The 22,271-nt window shown below is 52.9% G+C and overlaps 1 protein-coding gene across 5 annotated transcripts in view; it reads left to right on the top strand.

Moving 5' to 3' along the window:
• The window catches only part of LOC122366404 (dynein axonemal heavy chain 12-like), a 126,038-nt gene that overhangs the window by 99,563 nt on the left and 4,204 nt on the right, over positions 1–22,271 (top strand). For all 5 annotated transcript variants that reach the window (XM_043338634.1, XM_043338633.1, XM_043338635.1 and 2 more), the window contains 22 exons: positions 179–302; positions 526–686; positions 1,015–1,245; positions 1,549–1,635; positions 2,073–2,202; positions 2,675–2,810; positions 3,002–3,170; positions 3,426–3,712; positions 4,018–4,152; positions 4,497–4,656; positions 4,972–5,177; positions 5,371–5,511; positions 5,686–5,837; positions 6,265–6,416; positions 7,107–7,331; positions 7,578–7,757; positions 8,030–8,192; positions 8,638–8,753; positions 10,438–10,671; positions 11,095–11,277; positions 11,413–11,568; positions 15,007–15,159. In XM_043338634.1, the coding sequence (XP_043194569.1) occupies positions 179–302; positions 526–686; positions 1,015–1,245; positions 1,549–1,635; positions 2,073–2,202; positions 2,675–2,810; positions 3,002–3,170; positions 3,426–3,712; positions 4,018–4,152; positions 4,497–4,656; positions 4,972–5,177; positions 5,371–5,511; positions 5,686–5,837; positions 6,265–6,416; positions 7,107–7,331; positions 7,578–7,757; positions 8,030–8,192; positions 8,638–8,753; positions 10,438–10,671; positions 11,095–11,277; positions 11,413–11,568; positions 15,007–15,159 (3,681 nt within the window). The remainder of the gene's footprint in view (positions 1–178; positions 303–525; positions 687–1,014; positions 1,246–1,548; positions 1,636–2,072; positions 2,203–2,674; positions 2,811–3,001; positions 3,171–3,425; positions 3,713–4,017; positions 4,153–4,496; positions 4,657–4,971; positions 5,178–5,370; positions 5,512–5,685; positions 5,838–6,264; positions 6,417–7,106; positions 7,332–7,577; positions 7,758–8,029; positions 8,193–8,637; positions 8,754–10,437; positions 10,672–11,094; positions 11,278–11,412; positions 11,569–15,006; positions 15,160–22,271) is intronic.

Below are 22,271 nucleotides of genomic sequence, written 5' to 3'. Positions count from 1 at the left end.
CCATGCGCCGTCCGCCCTCCCGAGACCGAGTGACTGATGTGCTGCTGTCGTGGTGTGCACTAATGCCGTGACATGATTTTGCCTAGTTGTATCCGCTCTCTTAGGTCAGTTGCACTTGTGCCGACTTGACGCCGCGCTCCACGCCGCCCGCGGCTGACGTCCCTCGCTCCCTCCCCAGGTGGCCGAGATGTCTGCCAAGGTGAAAGAGGACGAGACGGCCGCCAACATCAAGGCCGAGGCCGCCACCAAACTCAAGGAGGAGTGCGAGGCAGACCTGGCAGAGGCGCTGCCTGCCCTCGAAGGTCCGTGGCCGCTGTTGGAGTGTTCGCTCTGGGGGAGGAGCCCGTTTGTGCTGTTCATACTGCTGAGTCCTCTTTTATTGGCATGCCACTTAGTGAAATATTCTCTAATGGAGTTTACCCAGAAATGTCAGTCCGGAAGAGAGGTCGGTGGTCTCCTTACCCCACCTGTCCAGTGCCTTGGTTCGACGTCGGTCTCTGACACCGCCGTGTCGCCTCCCTGCAGCGGCGCTGGCCGCGCTGGACACCCTGAAGCCGGCCGACATCACGCTGGTGAAGTCGATGAAGAACCCGCCGGCCGCCGTCAAGGTGGTGCTGGCTGCCGTCTGCGTTATGAAGGAGGTCAAACCGGACCGCGTCAACGACCCCAAAAAGCCCGGACAAAAGGTGGGAGAGAGGGGCGGCTCAGCTGAGCCCGGACAAAAGGTGGGAGAGAGGGGCAGCTATATGGAGCCCGGACAAAGGATGGGAGGTGGGGCAGCTTTATGGAGCCCGGACAAAAGGTGGGGGACGGGGCAGCTCAGCTGAGTCTTGACAGCATAGCGCGATTAAATGACCGGATATTTCTGGTTTCTTACTGTCACTGGTCATCTTATGACCGGCGAATATCTGCAAAGGAAATAATTGAAGAATTGCCTTCGTTAATATGTCAATTGGTTTGTCATTTCTCATGGCATGGTGAGCTGACCTGGCCCTGGCCGTCCGTGCCGCCCAGATGAACGACTACTGGGGCCCCAGCCAGAAGATGCTGACGGACACGGCGTTCCTGGCGACGCTGCGTGAGTACGACAAGGACAACATCCCGCCGGCGGTGATGGACCGCATCCGTCGCGAGTACATGAAGGACCCGCTGTTCGTGCCGGCCGTGGTGGCCAAGGCATCCAGCGCCGCCGAGGGACTCTGCAAGTGGGTCAAGGCCATGGAGAGCTACGACAGGGTGGCCAAGGTACGTGCACACCTCCGGGATAGGGGCCAAACCGGGACGGGCTGGAGACTGCAGTCATCTGCTGACGTTTCGAGTCTGTTGTGTGCTCAGGGTGATAAATGAATGGTGCTATCACGGGAACATCGATTTATGCGCTGCACCTTCCTCCACTGGTCTGCTTGTTGATTTCTTCTAATCTCGCCAATGAAAATATATAATATATTTTATAACACTCATCAAAATACAATGTGCCGTCAATGTCTCGATGATGCCGCCAACCTGTGGCGTCTGTCGGTGACCCTGTGCCGTCTCCCCGTCCGTCAGATCGTGGCGCCGAAGAAGGCGAACTTGGCTCAGGCGGAGGCCGAGCTGGCTGAGACGATGGCCATTCTGGACGAAAAGCGCGCTCAGGTCGGTCCCACACCGTACGCCCGGGGCTGGGTGGGGTGAGTGGGAGTCCCCGTGAGTGGAATAGGCGGGGGCGGGGCGGGGTGTGCCTAACTTGTGTGCTCAGACTGCCTCCTGTCAGCTCGTTCTGTCGCATCTCAGTCTAATGTTCGAGAAAAAAAATGTTGTTGGTGCTATTTGTCATCGGAAAGCACTTTGTTTTAGGTGTTTCTCATCCAGTGACTATTGATTTTATCGGGCACCGGTTAAATGATATAAAGGCAGCATCGGTCGAGGCGAGCCCTGTCGACAAAGCCTACCGCGGTGCGTTATGGCACCACGATTCTCAGTGCTGATGGTTGCGATGTGTATGTAGAATTAGCTGGGGAGCCGGTTGTGGTGCCGGCCGCCGCCGCCGCGAGTCGCTGACGGTCGGTCGTGTTTCCGCCCGTGGCCGGCAGGTGGCAGCGCTGGAGGCGCGGCTGCAGCAGCTCAAGGACCAGTTCCAGGAGGCGTGCGACCGCAAACAGCACCTCACCGAGGAGGTGCAGCTCTGCGAGATGAAGCTGGAGCGCGCCCAGAAACTGATCGGTAACGCGCCGAATACCCGCAGTGACTCCCCTACTGGACCATCAGAAACAACTCCAGCTGTCCCCTCCGCCTTCCAGTTCCGCGGCTCCGACTGACCTGTCACACACAGTAGCTGCGCACTCTTCCGTCAGTGCCATCCCAACTTACCCTCCATCCCGGTAGTGCCGCCCGGCTGACCGCCCACCCCACCAACAGCGGCCGCCGGGACCAGTAGTTTAGGCGTCTCTCTCGACCTGACCCTGACAGTCTCCGGTGGGCCCTCCCAGTACTCTGACAGTCCCTCCCAGGGCGCTGACAGTCCCCTCCGGCGGCACACGGGGCCCTCCGCTGACAGTCCCCTCCAGCGGCACACGGGGCCCTCCGTTGACAGCCCCCCCCCCCCCCCCCTCCAGTGGCACACGGGGCCCTCCGCTGACAGTCCCTCTCCGGCGGCACGCGGGGCCCTCCGCTGACAGCCTCCCTCCGGCGGCAGGCGGTCTGGGCGGCGAGAAGGACCGCTGGTCGACGGCGGCCGCCGACCTGCTGGCCGTGCTGGGAAACCTGACCGGCGACGTGCTGGTCTCGTCGGGCGCCATCGCCTATTTGGGACCGTACACGGCCAACTTCAGGTCAGGGGCAGAGTACTACACGATCAGCTTCAGGTCAGGGACGCGGGGGGGGGGGAATAGCTCAGCCACATCGCCTACCTGGGACCGTACACGGCCAACTTCAGGCAAGGGGTGCGGAAGAATAGGTAGTCTGTCAGATATGTATCTCTTCCCTCAGCGTGCTGCCTGTCTGACCGTTTCGTTATCCGCAGGGACGCCTGCCTGCAGGACTGGCTCAAGTACGTGGCCTCCAAGGACCTGAAGCTGTCGGAGACCTTCAGCGTCAGCGGTACGCTCGGCTCCCCCATCGCCATCCAGGCGTGGAACATCAACGGACTGCCCAAGGACTCGTTCTCCATCGACAACGCCGTCATTATCCAGGTGATTTGAGACAGGGACTCGGTTCCGGTCATCACCTCAGTAGTTCTCCAGGTTATCCGCCATGCATACAGTGTAACCCTCGAGTCGGGCGCGCAGGCTCGCCAACGATCTGTTAGCGCTGACCGTTCCGTGTTCCTGCGCCAGCTGGGCTCAGCTAGTCAACCTGTCCTGGATTAGACTCGTGTACGGTCCCGACTCACCCTGCGGCTGCTGCTGACCTCTGACACCACGCTCCGCGTGTGACCGCACCGCCAGGTGTCCCGCCGGTGGCCGCTGATGATCGACCCGCAGGGCCAGGCCAACAAGTGGATCAAAAACAACGAGCGGGACAACAAGCTGGGCGTGGTGAAGCTGTCGGACGGCGACTTTTCGCGCGCGCTGGAGAACGCCATCCAGTTCGGCAACCCGATCCTGCTGGAGAACGTGGGCGAGGAGCTGGACCCGTCGCTGGAGCCGCTGCTGCTGCGGCAGACCTTCAAACAGGGCGGCGTCGAGATGCTCAAACTGGGAGAGGCCGTCATCGAGTACTCGCCAGACTTCAGGTACGCTACCACGGGATATACTCGCCAGACTTCAGGTGCGCTATCTCGGGATATACTCGCACTGGTCGGTCGGTGGCGGCGTGAGACTGACTCGATGCCTCTGATGACTGATGAGTAAGCTGTGCAATTGGTCTGAGGCTTGCTTATCTGTCCAACAATCGATGAATATTTGCTTACGCCATTTGATTATTCAAGTTTATGTCTGGGCACAGGTGAAGGCGGACGTGTTTGGAGACGCTTCAGTGCGTTTTATGTCGGGGCTTCTCGCTCTCGGAGAGTTAAACTGTCGCCGCGTGTTCCGTCAGGTTTTTCATCACGACCAAGCTGCGCAACCCGCACTACCTGCCGGAGATTTCGACCAAGGTGACGCTGCTCAACTTCATGATCACGCCCGAGGGTCTGGAGGACCAGCTGCTCGGCATTGTGGTGGCCAAGGAGCGGTGAGCGGCCGCCGAGGGGCGCCGGCTGACTGCAGCCGCCGCACTGGCGCGGCCCCACGGCTGAACTGCCGCACTCGCCCGGCCCCAATTCTGCATGTCGCTCGTGTGATCCCTGTTCTAAACTGTCGATCTTGTACGGCACCCACCAGCTCTGAGCTGTGTTTGTTCGGACGTGTATAACTCTACGTTTGTTCCCCTAGTTCTGACCATGTGCTCGAGTTTTGTCGCCAGGTCTGTTCTGACCATTTGTTAAGTTCTTGTATTGGTGTTTATTCGCTCGGCCCAGGTCTGGATGCGGGGCGGCAGGCGCTGACTGGTGATTGTTTCGGTGTTTGTTCCCTCAGCCCCGAGCTGGAGGCGGAGCGGCAGGCGCTGATCGTACAGACTGCCAACAACAACCGGGCGCTGAAGGAGGTGGAGGACAAGATCCTGAAGACGCTGTCCTCCTCTGAGGGGAATATCCTCGAGGACGAGACGGCCATCCAGGTCCTCGACTCGTCAAAGGTCAGCCTCCGTCTGCCACGGCACTCTGTATCCTTCAATGTCACGATAGCGAGATAGCGACTATAGTTAACGGTGACTGGAGCTGCTACCGACTAGTTAGTATATCACATAAATAACCGTCAGCCGCTCGGGCCACTGTAGACAATTCATCTCGGACGTTTGTGTCTCACACTAGCTCTTGTTTCTCTATCCGGCGCCGCTCGCCGCTGCCTACAGTCCATTTCGGACCTGCGTGTCTCACTATTTCTATGACTTGGTCAGTGGTCCTGGTCACTGCTCCTACAACTGTTCCTTGCCGCTCGCCGTCGCCGGCAGTCCATCTCGGACGAGATCAACAAGAAGCAGGTGGTGGCCAAGAAGACGGAGAAGACGATCGAGGTGTCGCGCCTCGAGTACCGGCCGATGGCCAGCCACTCGTCGGTGCTGTTCTTCTCCATCACGGACCTGCCCAACATCGACCCTATGTACCAGTACAGCCTCTCCTGGTTCGTCAACCTCTACATCAACAGCATCGAGAGCAGGTCGGTGCCGAGGCGGCCGCTGAGGCGCCCGTACTGGTGGTAGGCTCTTCTGCTAGCTGAGGCGCCCGTACTGGTGGTAGGCTCTTCTGCTAAAGTGGAGTTCAGTGGAACGATCGGACCGCTCGCGTGTTACCTCCAATGAGCTGGTGAGCTGTTCTGAGTTGATTAAACAATTGACGATCGTGCATTGCAGTAACAAGTCGAAGAACCTGGAGAAGCGGCTGCGTCACCTGCGCGACCACTTCACCTACAACCTGTACTGCAACGTGTGCCGCTCGCTGTTCGAGAAGGACAAGCTGCTCTTCTCGTTCATCTTGTGCTGCAACCTGCTCATGTGAGTCGGGCTCGCGCCGCCTCTTCTCTGTTTATCGCATCAGACGTCAAACTTGCCTCCTATTCAGGTGCCTACCAACTTCTCGGCTGGGCTGTTGTTTTAGCTGTCCGTTCCGACTGCGGTGGCGATGCTGGGGCCTCGTGCCCTCGCCTGATTGTCCGGTCTGGGCCGCAGGGTGCAGGGTAAGATTGACCAGCGCGAGTCGACCTTCCTGCTGACGGGCGGCGTCGGCCTGGACAACCCGCTGGCCAACCCGGCACCCGACTGGCTCAACGACAAGTCCTGGGACGAGATCTGCCGGCTGGCAGACCTGCCCGCCTTCAAAGGTGACTGACAGCGGAACTGAGCGGGACACGCTGTCTTCAGAGGTGGGCCAGCGGAATCGGGGGGGGGGGGGGGGGACCTGCCTGCCTTTAGAGGTGGGCGGGCGGTTATTGAGGGACGTGTCCGCCTCTGAAGTGGGCCAGGGGAAAATGAGCCCCCGCCTTCGTTGAGGATAGAGATGTCATCGAGTCCAGCTGACGGAAACTGCTATTTGAATGGCATGTGCTTAAGATGCGTGTGTGTGTGGGGGGGGGGGGGAGGGAGAGGGTAACTGAATCTTTGCATCATAGTGCAATCGTTCTTTCCATCAGTTTTATGGTGTGATCTCTTCTGTGCGGGGCGTATCGTTTGGGATAGCTCTTTGATCTTGGTGCCTCTCACGGTCCCCCTGTGACGGTGACGTGCGCTCGCCGGTCGGTCGGCGCGCAGGCTTTGTCTCCAGCTTCGAGTCCAGCCTGTCCGAGTGGCAGGAACTGTACAACAGTCCCGAGCCGCAGAGCGCCCAGCTGCCAGAGCCGTGGCACGCCAACACCACAGAGTTCCAGAGGATGATGATCGTCCGCTGCATACGGCCCGACAAGGTACTGTTCATACCGTCCGCTGCACACGGCCCGACAAGGTACTGTACCGTCCGCTGCATACGGCCCGACAAGGTACTGTACTCTCCGCTGCATTCGGCCCGACAAGGTACTGTTCATACTGTCCGCTGCATACGGCCCGACAGGGTACTGTTCATACTGTCCGCTGCATACGGCCCGACAAGGCACTGTACTGTCCGTTGCATACGGCCCGACAAGGTACTGTATTGTCCGTTGCATACGGCCCGACAAGGTACTGTATTGTCCGTTGCATACGGCCCGACAAAGTATAACAAGGTATGTACTGTCGGCTGCATACGGCCCGACAAGGTACTGTGCTGTCCGCTGCATACAGCCGGACAAGGTACTGTACTGTCCACTGCACACGGCCCGACAAGGTACTGTACTCTCCGCTGCATACGACCCGACAAGGTACTGCCAGGTACGTGATGGCAAGGTAAGTACAACTGGCCAAGAGTATTACGGAATCACTGCCGAGGGTTTTGCTCATCCTAATCCTGTTTGCGGCAGTTATAGAAACGCCAGGACGCCGCCGTGTGTTTGACGCTATTTAAATGGCGTGGTTAGCCAATGGATTAGCCTTCAGATGGGCTGCACAATCGGCGAGAGGACTGCAGCTGTTGTGCTGCCGTCCGGGGCCACCTCTGACGTCTGGGCGCTGGCCCTCTGCAGATCGTGCCCATGGTGACCAACTTCGTGGCCAACAACATCGGCCAGAAGTTTGTGTCGCCGCCGCCGTTCGACCTGGTCAAGTCGTACGCCGACTCCAACTGCCTGGTGCCGCTCATCTTCGTGCTCTCGCCGGGCGCCGACCCGATGGCGGCGCTGCTCAAGTTCGCCGAGGATCGCGGCTACGGCGGCGCAAAGTTCAACGCCATCTCGCTCGGACAGGGGCAGGTGGGTGGGGCGCGGCCCGCGGGGCGGCGGCGCTCGGCTAGCAGAGTGCCGGGGGAGGGAGGTGGCGCGGGGCGGCGGGGCTGGGCTGGCAGTGTCGTGGGATGAAGGTGTCGCCGTGCAGTGCGACTACTGAGCCCCATGTACCCCCGCGCCGGCAGGGTGCGGTGGCTGGCAGTGCCGGGGGAGTGTCTGTGTGTTGTCGCTGCGACCACTGCACTGACCCCCTCCCGTCTCCCGTTCCGACAGGGCCCGGTGGCCGCCGAGATGATCCGTAAGGCGCAGGAGGAGGGCACCTGGGTGGCGCTCCAGAACTGCCACCTGGCCGTCTCCTGGATGCCCACACTGGAGAAAATCTGCGAGGACTTCAACATGGAGGACACCAGCCCCAACTTCCGGCTGTGGCTGACCAGCTACCCCAGTCCCAAGGTGAGCCGACAGCTAGGACCACCTCGCGCGTGGTCGGAGGTGACCCGGCTTCAGAATCAAACCTGCGGCGTGGTGTGCGTTCCGACAGGTCGCGTCGCTGCCTGAATGAATATCATCGAAAAAAAGAATTGGCTGTCATTAAACGTTTTCCCGCTAGTCGGGTCTGATTTCCCGGCCGCCCAGTTCCCTGTGTAACGGTGTTCAGTCTGGTTCCCCGTCCGTCCAGTCGCTGTAACGGTGCGCGTGCTCTGTCTGATTTTCTGTCCGCCCAGTTCCCAGTGACGGTGCTGCAGAACGGCGTCAAGATGACTAACGAGCCGCCGACCGGGCTGCGCATGAACCTGCTGCAGTCCTACCTGGGCAACCCCATCAACGACGACTCCTTCTACAGCGGCTGTCCCGGCAAGGACGGCGTGTTCGCCAAGCTGCTGTTCGGTCAGTGTATACAGCGGGACGGGGCGGGGCGCGGATCCCGGTCCCGCCGTGTTTGCCGAATTAGCGCCGCCCTATTGACTGACGCCGCGGCCGTGTGACGTATGGGCTAAACTGGGCTACTGGACGCCCAGGTCCGGCTCGTTTAGTGGCGCCGCCGGCCTACAGTAGCTCTCTGTCAAACTGTTTACCCACACAGCGTGTGTATTTATTGGGCACATTTTCCGCTTCGTGTTATTGGTTAAAATTTGAGTTTATGGCTGGCTATCCCTCCCATTACAAACCATCGTTTCATCGCAATATATCTTGTTTGCCAGTGTCGATGCTGTATGTACTGTACTCATTAATTTCGAGGCGTGCCGGCCCCTTCCATTCATGGTCAGTGTTTCTGTACAATGGTTCTGTGTCACGCTCGTAATCGGCGCCCCCATCCCCGCCTGCCGGTCAGGTCTATGCTTCTTCCACGCGCTGGTGCAGGAGCGGCGCAAGTTCGGTCCGCAGGGCTGGAACATCCCGTACGGATTCAACGAGTCGGATCTGCGCATCTCGGCCATGCAGCTGCAGGCCAGTGTTCGCCACGGGCCGTAAAATCCCAGTCCAGCCCAGCCCAGGCCCATGGGTTCACAGCCCAGCCCAGCCCGAGCCCATTCATGGTAAAAGCGTCAAAGCCCAGCCCGTCAAAAATGAATGTAGGTATTAAAAACTATTGACACCACACAGGCATCAAAAGGTAGCAAAGAAACAATCTTCTGCGAGCAGCATGCACAATACACATTGCATGCGTGATTTAATAACTCGTTTGCGATTGCTCTACTCTACATACATGCGATTAACTCGTCTTGCACAGTAATGAGCCGTGTAGTTATTACGGAGCGAGCGAAGCGAGCGGAGTCTTACGTAAAATAACGGAAATTTCTGAGTATGAGCGGCCGGCCGGCCGTGCGGACGCTTTTGCGAGGCTTATATCTCAGCAACCACTTGACCGATTTACATGCGATAATTTTTGTAGGGTAGCTTCATTCCTTCTACCAAGAATTGGACTATTCCCGATGCATGTGGGTGACCCCTTATGCACGTGCCACGTGCAAAACGAAGAGGTGTCACTTTTGTAATTGTTGCAATATCTCGGTAACTACTTGGCCGATTGCGCTGAAAGTTGGCATGTAGGTAGGCACCCACTAGGCACTGCATATCCATGTGCCAGAGTTGGGGTGCTGCTGCACGTGCGCACGTGCAGGGGTCGTTTCCAGATCTCGAGAACGGCTGGACCGATGGCGCTCAAATTTGGTACACAGTTAGGGACCAGTTAGTAGGGTGCCGTGCACAAGTCAGTTGGGACCCATTTTGCACGTGCGCACGTGCAGGGTGCCGCTCCCAGATCTCGAGAACGGCTGGGCCGATTGTGCTCAAATTTGGCACATTGCTAGAAACCGGTCAGTAGGGTGCCGTGCACAAGTCAGTTGGAGGTACCCCCTCGAAATTTCGCACGTGCAAGACTCACCCCCTCGCTCGCTCCGTTAGTCGCCCCAAAAGGCGCTATACTGGTAGTTATTGTCTCAGTTGCGAATCCCTGACTCCACTTGAGAGTTATTGGCCCAGCCCATCCACAGCCCATCGATCCTGCATATTTGAGGGCCCAGCCCAGCCCGAAGCCCAGCCCAGCCCATGGCCCATTGGGCTGGCCCGGCCCATGACGAACACTGCTGCAGGCAAGGAGCTGGGCCGGGTCCAACTCAACACACACACGCACACACACACGCACACGCGCACACACGCACCTACAGCATTCTAGTACATACATACAGACAATATGGCATACCCACGTCACGTACGGACGTGAAGCATCACGCGTCATTGTCTAGCGACTCGACTGCAGATCGCCAATCATCAATAATTGTCTTCCCGACCCAGACTGCTGGAGTCTTAGCAGGGATGCCAGTCAGACGGGGAACAAGGCCGGCATCGGTCTCTCTTCGTGTGATTCATATGAGTGTGCTCATGCCAGCGTTGTGTAGCGCCGTGTCCCTCCTTATCTCCATAAATACATACACAGTTCACCTTACCAGTGACGACCAGCAGGCTGACGTCCCGCCCGTTGCAGTCGCCGATGGACACGTCACTGGCCCTCAGACAGCTGACCTCCCCCTGTGTCTGTCTGTGCTGTTGTTTAAATGTTCATTAACGAGTACAAGTCGGCGGGTCATTAACTGACCTCGCCCGGTGTGTGTGGTGCGTCTGATGTGAGCAGATGTTCATTAACGAGTACGAGTCGGTGCCGTACGCGGCGCTGGCCTACCTGACGGGCGAGTGCAACTACGGGGGCCGTGTGACTGAGGACTGGGACCGGCGCACCCTCAACACCATCCTGGCCGACTTCTGCAACCCGCGCCTGGTCGCAGAGACCAAGTACCGACTCTCGCCGTCCGGAGACTACTACGTGCCCAACAAAATCAACTACGACGACTATGTCGAGTACATCAAGGTGAATGCGCCGTGCGGCCGCGCTCGACGGGCTGATTACAGTGTACAATGGGGACATCGGTGGCCCTATCGTCAACAGGCTTGGGCAGGAGACGGCTTAATTGCACTGTTTCCTTTGTGGCTGGTGGTCCCTTGGGGTCGGTGGATGCATGCCAATTTGGCTAGCAGCTTTGATGGTTGACCCGTTCGTGGTTCGAGTAATATAATGCTTTTTGATGTGTTAGCTGTATCGTGCGGCGCATCAGCAGGCCCGTGCACGGGTAGTACGCCCGACTCTAAGGGCGCCTGGGTACTGACACACGGAGGGCACTGGGTGCGCACCGTTCTCCCATTGAGGGCACTGGGACGGGTCAATAGCGGGTCAACAGCGCAGCGTGGCGCGACTGACACCGTGTGACCCGTGGCGTCTGACCCTCTGCCGCAGAACCTGCCGACCACGCAGCGGCCCGAGGTGTTCGGCATGCACGACAACGTGGACATCAGCCGAGAGCTGGCCGAGACGCGGCTGCTGTTCGACTCGGTGCTCACCATCCAGGGCGGCGGCGCCGGCGGCGCCGGAGCCAACATCGACGCCGCCTTCGGTATCGCCTCCGACATCCTGGACAAGGTCAGTGTGAGGGAGGCCGGGCGCACCGCACCGGGCACGGCCGACTCGCGTGCCGAGTCGTTTTCACATCGCTACCAGAGGTGTGTTCCTCTGGTCTCGGTGTGCCCCTGACGGACCCCGCCGCCCCGCTCTCAGGTGCCGGAGGTGTTTGACCTGGAGGCGGCTGGCGCCAAGTTCCCCGTGGCCTACAACGAGTCCATGAACACGGTGCTCGTGCAGGAGATGGAGCGCTTCAACAGACTCATCTCCGTCATCAGGACCACGCTGAAGAACCTGAAGAAGGCCGTCAAGGTATGTGGCGAGCACACCGGTGGCCGCGCGCTGTGGTCAGGGACGGGCTGTCGTGGTGTGCAGTCGGAATATGGGGGCCTGTCTCAGACGTCCGCTGTCCATGAGTGTCCATTGTAACAGGGGATGGGCAGCGATGGTGATGTATCTCACCTCCCTGTTCATTAGGGGTACCCATTTTTCCCGATTTTGGAAATTTCAGGGTGGGGGTGGTTTTTCCCATTATTTCGCGGCTCCTGATTCCAATGATGCCAAAAATATTGAAATCAAAGGTGGTTTAGGGGTCGCGAATTGAGATTGAAATTTGCGTATTTACCTAGAAATATGTCTATTTTACGCTGATCGTAAATCGCACCAAAGGCAAACTTTTTGTTTCGAAAGTCGGGTACAGGGGTCATTGAACGCTCCTTTTTCATCCAGATCGATGTGCTCCATCACGTGGTTCCGTTTAAATGCTTTACTATATAGCGATCAATACTGCAGTCGATATTGCAACATTTGGTGAAAAGCGCCGTGATGTTTTGCTCCTGTTGCTGGTATCATTCTGGTCGGCGTGTAATCATTTTTGATATCTTCTGCCTTCATGTGACCTTTGGTGACCTTTGGTATTGGTGACCTTTGATGACCTGTGAGGTCAAACTTAAATGTGACGTTTCAGTTGCCACATCTCAGTTCATGACAGGCTTTTTGTGTCCATACAAGTTAAGTTTCCGCAAACTAGCTCAGGATACATCTCACAGATCATGGCTCCGAATGGATTTCAAACCATGTAATTCAAAAACGATCAAACCATTTTGAGTTTTGACCGTATACTTCCACAAGAAAAGCCGTCCTGATCGCTGACCACAGGCGGCGGAACGGGGAGGGCACCAGGGCACCGTGCCCCCTTTGATTTTGGCATTTTAACATTAGCCCTAGGGGCGTTGCATGGAAAAAATGGGACCAAAAGTCGGCAGTGCCCCCCTTAATTGAAGGTGTTCCACCGCTACTGTCGCTGACGGCTACGATGTAATAAACCTATGAGACAAGGTAGAATAAATCTGGGTGTTCTACCCAGAAATATCAACTTCTAATCCAAAAACATAAACTCCAAAGCGTCGATTCTTTCCATGCCTACCAACCATGTACCTACTATTCCATTTCTTCAGTGGGGACAGATACGAGTACACACCGTTCTTAAGTGTAAGAGTTTCCGATACAGTGCACATCATTTACGACTTTACATTTTCGACCACGGGCGACTAGCCATGCGCTGATACGTGCATAGCTGATACGTGACGAAGACCTTTCACAGCTCCTTGCACAGATCACTTGTGATCTGAGGTAATTGGCGTCTGAATCTGAAGAACCTAATGAAGCAGATTTTCATCCTGCATGGGCCGTATGGTGGTAACCAGGACGCGGCGTCATATAAAGGAGTGTGCGTGCAGAGGCTGAAGACGAGGAGAACTAGGTCCGCCACCTAAGGTCCGTGGCCCACCCAATGTGTCGGCCCCCAGGCAATGCCAGGAGTCAGTAAACGGATCTGCCTCGGAGTTGGCTGAGTCGTTTAGCTCTCGGCACCTTCCCAATTTTCAGCTTTAGCCAATGCCATTCGACTTCAGTTCAGCACCATCTGAGGGTTTGGACTGGGCCTGTAGAGTGCAACGTAAGGTCCGTTATCTTGCAAGGATGCTGCTGGCAGCGGCCATCACCAGGCACTAGTTCCTTGACATGATATCTGCACCCGTCTCAAGTCAGCAATAGTTATGTCAACAGTCTCAACAAAAGTCTGTATGTGGGTGTGGGTGTTTGTGGGAGAGGGGCAAAGCTACACTCATACAGCAGTCACCCAACGGCGCGCGGTGGTGTAAAGCTTGCGCCCCTCCCTCAGCCGTGTCTGCAACTCCGGGGCTAGGGGAGGTCGGCTAGCGAATTGGCAATAGGTCATGCATACCGGCATAGCTTCAGTGCTGTTTTCATCTCGTTATAGATATAAATAGGCCATTAGCAACTTATTTATCTACTCCATGCCATATTTCCGTTACAATACGACACACGAGTTATATCGTCACATCCGTAACGGCTTTTAATGCCCCTCCCACCAAGATTGTGTCAATATTCATTGTTTACGTCCTGGGGTTCAGTCATTTCTTTTGCTGAATAAGACGACTCATTGAAAACTAAATGGTCCTAATGAAAAAGCTTCGATCACTGATTTTAGCCCTCTGACTACATAGCCAGTCGTTCTAAGAGTTACGGTCTTGTGTAGGTAGGTACTAATGACGGTCTAAGCCACAGTGAGTGTAAATGAGCATATGCTGCTCATTGACCAAAATGATATTTTTGGTACTCTCTTTTACCGCTGCAAGTCGAATATACCTACAACTAAAGCAATGTTGCACGGTGTCAAACAGTCATTAATACCACTGCAACACATTGGCTTTGCGCATAAAGTCATTTTTCCAAGTAAAATTAAAACTTCCAATGCAAGCTCGCGATCCCTTAAAGTGGTCTGATATCGTTATTTCTGTCACTGCTAGATCCAGAACGGAGCAAATAATGATAAAATCGACCCCAAACCGTTGGCATGGTAACTTTGTCCCAACATAAAATAATGTTAATTTGGTCGATTTTCCGCTAAAATTGACCTTTTCATTTTGAATACATGACCTCCAGAAATCGTTTGGTTTCGTTATTTTTGGCACAGATGGAATCAGAATAGACCAAATAATGGGAAAATTGACTCCAACCTGTTGGCATGGTAGCGTTGTTCCAAAATAAAATAGCATTAATTTGGTCGATTTTTCGCTAAAACTGGCATTTTCATTTTGAATTCGCGACCCCTAAAAATCGTTTGATTTCGCTATTTTTGGCACAGATGCAATCAGAATAGACCAAATAATGGGAAAATCCACCCCCACCTAAAATTTGAAAAATTGACCCAAAAATGGGTACCCCTACTGTCCAGGGGCTGGTGGTGATGTCTGTGTTACTGACTGTCCAGGGGCTGGTGGTGATGTCTGTGTTACTGACTGTCCAGGGGCTGGTGGTCATCTCTGTGTTACTGACTGTCCAGGGGCTGGTGGTGATGTCTGTCTCTGTGTTACTGACTGTCCAGGGGCTGGTGGTGATGTCTGTGTTACTGACCTGTCCAGGGGCTGGTGGTGATGTCTGTGTTACTGACTGTCCAGGGGCTGGTGGTGATGTCTGTGTTACTGACTGTCCAGGGGCTGGTGGTGATGTCTGTGTTACTGACTGTCCAGGGGCTTGTGGTGATGTCTGTATGTATAACTGACCTGTCCAGGGGCTGGTGGTGATGTCTCTGTGTTACTGACCTGTCCAGGGGCTGGTGGTGATGTCTCTGTGTTACTGACTGTCCAGGGTCTGGTGGTGATGTCTGTCTCTGTGTTACTGGCTGTCCAGGGGCTGGTGGTGATGTCTGTGTTACTGACTGTCCAGGGGCTGGTGGTGATGTCGCCGGACCTGGAGGCGGTGGCGCAGTCGCTGCTAGTCGGCAAGGTGCCGGCGCTCTGGGCCAAGGCTTCCTACCTCAGCAGGAAGCCGCTGGGCAGCTACATCAACGACCTGCTGGACCGGCTGAACCTGCTTCAGGTGAGCCGGCTGCCGGGGACCGGTGCCCACCCCGCAGTCCCTGGTCCGGGGTGGCCGTCAGGGACTCAGGGACCGGTGCCCACCCCGCAGTCCCTGGTCCGGGCGGCCGTCGGGGACCGGTACCCGTCCGGAAGTTCCTGGTCCGGCGGACCGGTGCCCGTTCGGCAGTCCCTGGTCCGGGGCAGTGCCAAGGCGCGCCCAATGAGATTCGGCACTGTCGTGGAAAACATCCGGCATCAGGCTTCGAAGCTTCATGCTTGACACCTTCCGTTAGTGCTACTTGGGACTGAATGCGTACATTGTCGGGATGCCCGGATGATGAGTTGTATCGTAATTCGTAACGCAATGATGACGAACAGCCGTACCAAGCGCGCCTACGACAGGGCCGGCCGCGCAGGGGTATTGGTTAACCCGCGCCCCACTGGGGTCTGCGTATAACACGCCCTACTGGGGGGGGGGGGGCTATTCATAGCCCCCCCCCCCTCCTAACTCCGAAACTACTGGGCCGATCGTCAAAATTCAAACGGCGTCTGATAGCCCCGGAAAAACTGTCGAGCGAAACCTAATTTCATTGACCTCGACGTCACCGATGACGTCACAGGTCAGGTCAAAGTAAAAATTATTAGCATTTTGGCTTGTTCACGTTTTGGGCTCTGGCCGCCGTCTTACAGGTCCGATCAGGCTCATTTTTGGTTCACACACTCGTGAACAGATGTTCTAGATACCCTGAGGGTACCAAACTTGTACTTTGATTTTCAGGTCAAGGTCAGGTCATCACAGGTCACGAAAATATTATATCATGCCTCGGTCACGTGACACATGTTTTATGGTCCATTTAGGCCAAAGATTTCGGATTTGATGTCGTCTGTGTCATTCGAGGTCATTTTGAGTCAAATTTAGCTTAGGGTCAGGTCACTTTCAGGTCAAAAAAGTCAAATTTTGAAGTTAAAATTTGTCAACAAAAAAGGTGTCTATTGGATGCAGTTTGAGCTCAGGAACACGATGGTGCTATTTATATTGGCGTACGATGTCAAATACGTGCTGAAAAATTGATTTGAAAAATTAATAATTGTAAATTTTTTGCAATAATGCGTATAACTTGGCCATTTTTGAAGATATTTAGCTAAAACTTGCTAGAGTTAGTCATAATAACGCTATCTATCACATATATTGCGGTTTTTTTCGAAAAGTCAAAAAAAAAATTGAAAAAAATGTAAAAATGTAAATTTTGAATTTCATTATATGAAATTTTCAAAATTTTGAAAATTTTGAAAATCCAAGATAGCAGTTTGATAGCGCAGTCTATTCTGAGTCCTCTCATGCAAAGAAATTGGATCTAGCTTAAAAACTGAGCCCTTGGGAACGATTGCCGTGGTTCAATGTTTTGCGTCGAAATCGGCCGAACATGACGTCACTCTGACGTCATTTCCGGCCGACCTATGGTAGCTACGAAGTTCAAATTTTGACACAAGGTGTCAAATTGATGCAGCCGAAGGTACTGAAAGTTTGGCGTTGATACGTCAAGCGGTTTGGAAGTTATTGCAGAAAAACGGGAGGGGGGCTATAAATAGCCCCCCCAGTGGGGCGCGGGTTAATAGCGGGACCGCCGAATGGCGCAGTAGCCTTCCGCACACGGATGCTCCGCGAAATAACGTCACTAATGGGCACTGTCGCCCACCGGCGGAGCCGAATAAGCCCCGGTCGCCTTTTTGTTTGCGTTCCCTGGCTGTATTTTTGTGCTGAGTGATTCACTTTTGTTGACCAATGACGTATGGATACCCTGGCTCGAAGAGGAAGTTATGTCTACGTGTTCATGATACCGCGTTTGCGACACGCTAGAGTAATTGATCATGATGCAGTGCAGCCGAACAAACGTCTGGTATTGGCAGTTTTACCCGTTGTGCACACTGTGGCCGGCCGGGGGCTGACGGCCCAGAAGGGAACTTGGGCCATACAGGTGACCTCGACCCAATCCATCGAGGTCATCACGCTGCTCGAACGGTCCCGGTGCTATATTTCGATTCGCATTACAGGCATATTGAATTAGCTGCTGTTTGACATATGCACATAACACAGACACGTAATATCCTGCATCTTTTTTGGTTTACTCATGAAATGGGTACTTTGCATATTTAGCATGGAACAGCATGGAGGTTTATGTCTCATTAGCTGCCAGCTACCGAAGAGCCCGTTAAAGTTTATAACTGTCGGCTGCTGCTTATAACGGTAGCGGTGGCGTAAAGGCACGGAGAAACTCGGCAGTTTTCTCCAAACTCCAATCGTGTGCTCTCTGAATTCAACCGAAAATCAACTTGTTTTGATGTTTTAAAAACTGTGAAGGTAGGGGATAGGGTTTTCTCCCCTAAACTTAACCCGCGCCCTGGTGGGGTCTGTTTATAACGCGACCTGGTGGGGGGCTATTTTTTGCCCCCCCCCCCTCGTATCTCCGAAACTACTGGACGGATCCGCAAAATTCAAACGGCGTTCGAAAGGCCTGTCAAATTTGTCGAAGGAAACCAAATTTCATTGACCTCGGGGTCACCGATGACGTCACAGGTCAGGTCAAAGATGAACTGTTTCACCGTTCACGGGTCTGCTAAGGAATGCGCTATAACACCGAGGAAAACGCATTTTGTCGATAATCAGCGATAGGGCGTCAGTTGCCTAGTAGATATGTTGCTATTAGAGGTCACTGACAATACCAGGTCAGGTCACAGGTCAGGTCACCAAGGATCACAGGTCAGGTCATATGAGCCCAACTTTACTAAGGTTGTGTGATGCATGTTTTATGGCCAATTTTTCATTTCCAACTCAATGGTGTTGGTTATAAGACTATCAGGTACGGCTTAGGTCACTTTCTGGTGAAGTTCAGGTCAAGGTCAGGTCAAGGTTAGGCCAAAAAAGGTCAAATTTTAAAGTTGATAGTTTTGCATAAAATGGGCATTGATTCGATGCAGCTCATCACGGGGAGTCTAATGGTGGTCTTTGTTTTGCGCTACGGGGTCTAGAATTGCGAAAAGTTGAGTTTGAAAATTTGACGTCATCAATTTTGAACAGTTTTTTCGCTATAACTTCGCCAAAAAAGAGGTATCAATCTCAAATTTGGTATGTAGATGGAAGGCGGTAAGCACTATCACATATATTCCGGTTTTTGCGAAATTCAAAAAACTTTTTGGATTTTTCGATTATTATATCCAAAAAAAAAATATTTTTTGATTTTTGGGGGTCCAAATCCAAAAATTTCAAAAATCCGAGATAGCAGTTCTGTAGCCCTGTTGATTCTACAGCTTTTAGGGGAAGGTGGGGTAAGACGGACCAGCTAAGGTTTGAGGCCGCATATCTTGCTACACTGCTCTCGTAATTCATATTATTTATAGTCTTCGGAATGCTCAATCCTTCCTCTGTTGATATGTGTAAAGACTAAATTTCAAATTAAAGACATCTAGGTGGTGGATGCTCTTTAAGAGGGACATGTCAAAAACTCAGACAAGAAAAAACGTGGGGTAAGACGGACCACCCAGCAGTGCCTGCTATCCGTTCATGTGTGTTACACTTCTGCTCTGTACTCTTGTAAGAAAAAGTAACCAGAATGGTAAAATAACAAAATGAGCCTTTATTCTTCACTCTGTGTGATGGAAGTGCAGCTAAAAGCTGGGAACATGTGTGTTGATTGTCGTTTGGCATGAATGCATGCTAACTGAGCACTTGCATGCATGGCTCGTAGGCAACAAAGACTCCTTCCTGAAAAATTAGTTTACTTAAACTTGTGTCAATGTTTTGGAAAAGAACTTTCCATATGCAGGGTAGGGGAGAGCGGGGCCAGTTGAACCACTTTTTATATATTGACATGCACAGCGAGATCCAGTTGTCATATCGAAAAATGCACAATACTATGACAAAATATGCTCTTTTGGCTTTATTTTAAGATATGTAAAATTATGTTTCAAACATATTTTGCTGCCAAACGCATGCTTATAAAACAGCTCTACGCCCGTTTCAAATGACCCCGATGCGAGGGTCAATTGAACCAGCCCATGGGGTCAGTTGCACCTATCCTTAACAATGGGATGTTTTCCTCTTTAAGGCCACTTTTTTAAGGAGATATTTTGTCCGATTTACTTTTCCAAATGCTACATTCAATAGGTCGTTGGAAATCTAAAAGTGCAAAGTTCCTCATAATAGGTGACATAAAGTACAGGGTGTCCCATAAGTTCGTTCTCACATTTTATTTGCATGTGAAACAGAGTACATTGCGTTTTGATATATTCATGACCCCTCAATGTGCTCCCCATTTAATAGGCAAACACATGAACACATGCTGCGGCATGCCAACCGGCATGTTTGGCTGCATAGCAGGCTTAAAGTTAACCCAGACTGACTTGACATGCGCCGTGAACTCCTCGAGGCTGGAACAGCGCTACGCTTCGACGAGCCTAAATTTCAGCATAACCAACAATTTTTTATGAAATTTTGATCCGATCAGGTGCTTGGCATGTGGTCTTGCCACAAACGCCTGTCACAGTCTCCTTGCACCGCTTTTAAGCTTTGCTTGACCTGTGCACTGATGCATTGTCTTGCCTGAAGATGGGCCTACGACCTCTCGGATGCCATTTTCTCCTCTATAAATGTGTTCATACTCGCGTTTCGAGTTCAACTTGAGGGCTGAAACTCCTCCTAGATTTTCTTGAAAAGGTATTATGCTTCCCAAAGCTGTTTCTGGGACACCAATCGCAACCTGGTCAGCGTCTGGACGCCTATAACCCCACAATACCGTGACCTTGGCCTTTCGCATACGAACATAACGGGACGAAACGGAGGCCTCCTCCTTCGCCCTTATGGGGTTGTTTTCGGGTTTGGACGGGTGTTTCATCTCGAACGTGGACTAGTTAGTCCAGATGACCTGGTTGATGTCCTCAGCCCTTTAGTTTTTTAGCCTCAGGCACAACGAAACTCATGTTTGGCCATTTTAAGACGTTTTTGACTGTTTTGAGCCCTCCGGTAAGCAAAGCTTAAGTCACCTTGAGTTATATACCCCATAAGAACAATTTTAGACAGCTGGTAATCCATCCTGAAAAGTCTGCTTACCAACTTTCTAACCCTTTGACCTTTTTGATGGCCACTTTGGCGCCACACAGTTTTGGCCACATGGCTCACTCCTGAGAGCTGACAAAAAAAGAGGATAAATTTGCAGTGATTGACTCCCGACAAATCATCGGTGTCACTTGCTGACTGTACGTCCAGTTAGCGATGGACATTGTCTACAGACTGGTAGGCCTCAATCACCCTCAATCGTCGCGAATGGTCACGTGCTGACTAAATACCGAGACGTACCCGTATTGGAGACCTCTAAGTTCCGGCGTTAGCCGTCTGTGTAGGAAACGGGCTCTCTAGCAAAAACTATTTTGTCTACAGAAATTAGTTACTGTGGAGCATATTTCTACCAGCCATGGCAACCACGTAAGCTCAGTAACGAGCCAATTTCAGCGTGCCTTTAAGCAAGAGAGCCTAAAAACGTAAAATTTAGGTGAGAACGAACTTATGGGACACCCTGTACATAGACTATGGTAAAATGGGCGGATGAGGAAAATGAGAAATATCTCAGGCTATAGTGTGCTTTCAAGCAAAAGGCTGAAGAAAACGGGACAAAAATTGAGCTCTATTAAACTACTATTTCAGTTTAAAAGCTCGTTTCAAAGGTGGACTATTTCCTTTAATGTTTACAGCCCCTGAACAATAACCATTGCAAAGGTCACCGGGGTCCATTGAAACGGCCTGTGGCCCTGTTTCAACTGACCCTCAGAGAAGCGTTTCAATTGACCCCATCCGCTCCCGCCATCTCGCACGCGCCGTAAAGCATGTATGTCAAACGAGCTGGAGGGACGGCATCATGCTGAATGAAGGGCCAAATAAGGTGTTATTCCGGAGTCAGGAGTTCTTCTTTCAGCAAACAAAGGTATATGATATATCACAAAATATTCATAAAAACGATTTCTCCCAAACGCCCCTCAAAAACACAAAAACAAGTGTCAAATCAAAAGTACCGTCCGTTTGCCGCCCAAACGCCGTTGACAAAGGAAGTGGTCGAGCGAGGATGCGCAGTGGTGTCGGCAACGCCATATGTTGCATACTGTTGAAAATAAAGAAATGTTTCATCTGACCCCATGTTTCAACTGGCCCCGCTCTCCCCTACAATGGACCACCACAGGGTAAGATGGACCACAGTGGTCCGTCTTGCCCCAAATCTAAATTCTGTAATTATCATGACATATATGTCAAATAACCCAACATTGCAAAACCTTGCCTTTCCTAAAGTGTGACTATAATTAAGTTTATAACTTTGTTCTTCACAGTTAAGTGCAAAATAGAAACTAATCATGCAAGAAAGGCGCCGTAATTGAATCACCCGTAGACCTCTTATATTAGATAGGTTTGACGAAAAACAACATTTTTCTCTATAACTCAAAAGCTATGCATCCTAGCAGCATGAGCCCAAGGTGGCCATTGTTACGAAGGAAAACAAACATAGTGAGTGCATAAAGCAGTAGATACCAGCAGCAGTTCAGCCGGGAGGGCTGGTGGTCCGTCTTGCCCCGCTGGGCCGTCTTACCCCACCTTCCCCTATGTCTTTATCATTTTTCTGTATTTGCAAAGCTATAGGCCTGACAGCTCTTCCCGCGAAACCCTTTTTTGGGTCGAAAACGGCAGAACATGACGTCACTCTGACGTCATTTCCGGCCAACCTATCATAGCCTTTGGAAAAATTTTTGGTCACAATGTGTAAAATTGATGTCCGGGAGGGTACTGAAAGTTTGGTGACGATCGGCGCAGCGGTTCTGGAGATATATCGAAAAGTCTGGAGGGGGGGGGGGCAAAAAATAGCCCCCCCACCAGGTCGCGGGTTAACCCTATTAGTGGCAGGGGGGGTTGTTTTTATCCACCCCTCAGGTTTTTCGGGAATATCTCCGAAACCGCTGAAGCTACGATGCTGAAATTTTCTGACTTTTCTTAAAACTAAATTGGGCAAATTCCCTGAAAATTTCAAGTTCATAACTTTACCAGGGGCGGCTCCAGAGCACTGGGAATTGGGGGGTCCTATTCGTGAAGCGAGTCAT

This window comes from Amphibalanus amphitrite, unplaced genomic scaffold, assembly GCF_019059575.1.
Source record: "Amphibalanus amphitrite isolate SeventyFive unplaced genomic scaffold, NRLGWU_Aamphi_draft 000804F_arrow, whole genome shotgun sequence".
Classification (NCBI taxonomy): domain Eukaryota; kingdom Metazoa; phylum Arthropoda; class Thecostraca; order Balanomorpha; family Balanidae; genus Amphibalanus; species Amphibalanus amphitrite.
The sequence above is the reverse complement of the archived record's forward strand: the minus strand, read 5'-3'. Positions and strand labels throughout refer to the sequence as shown.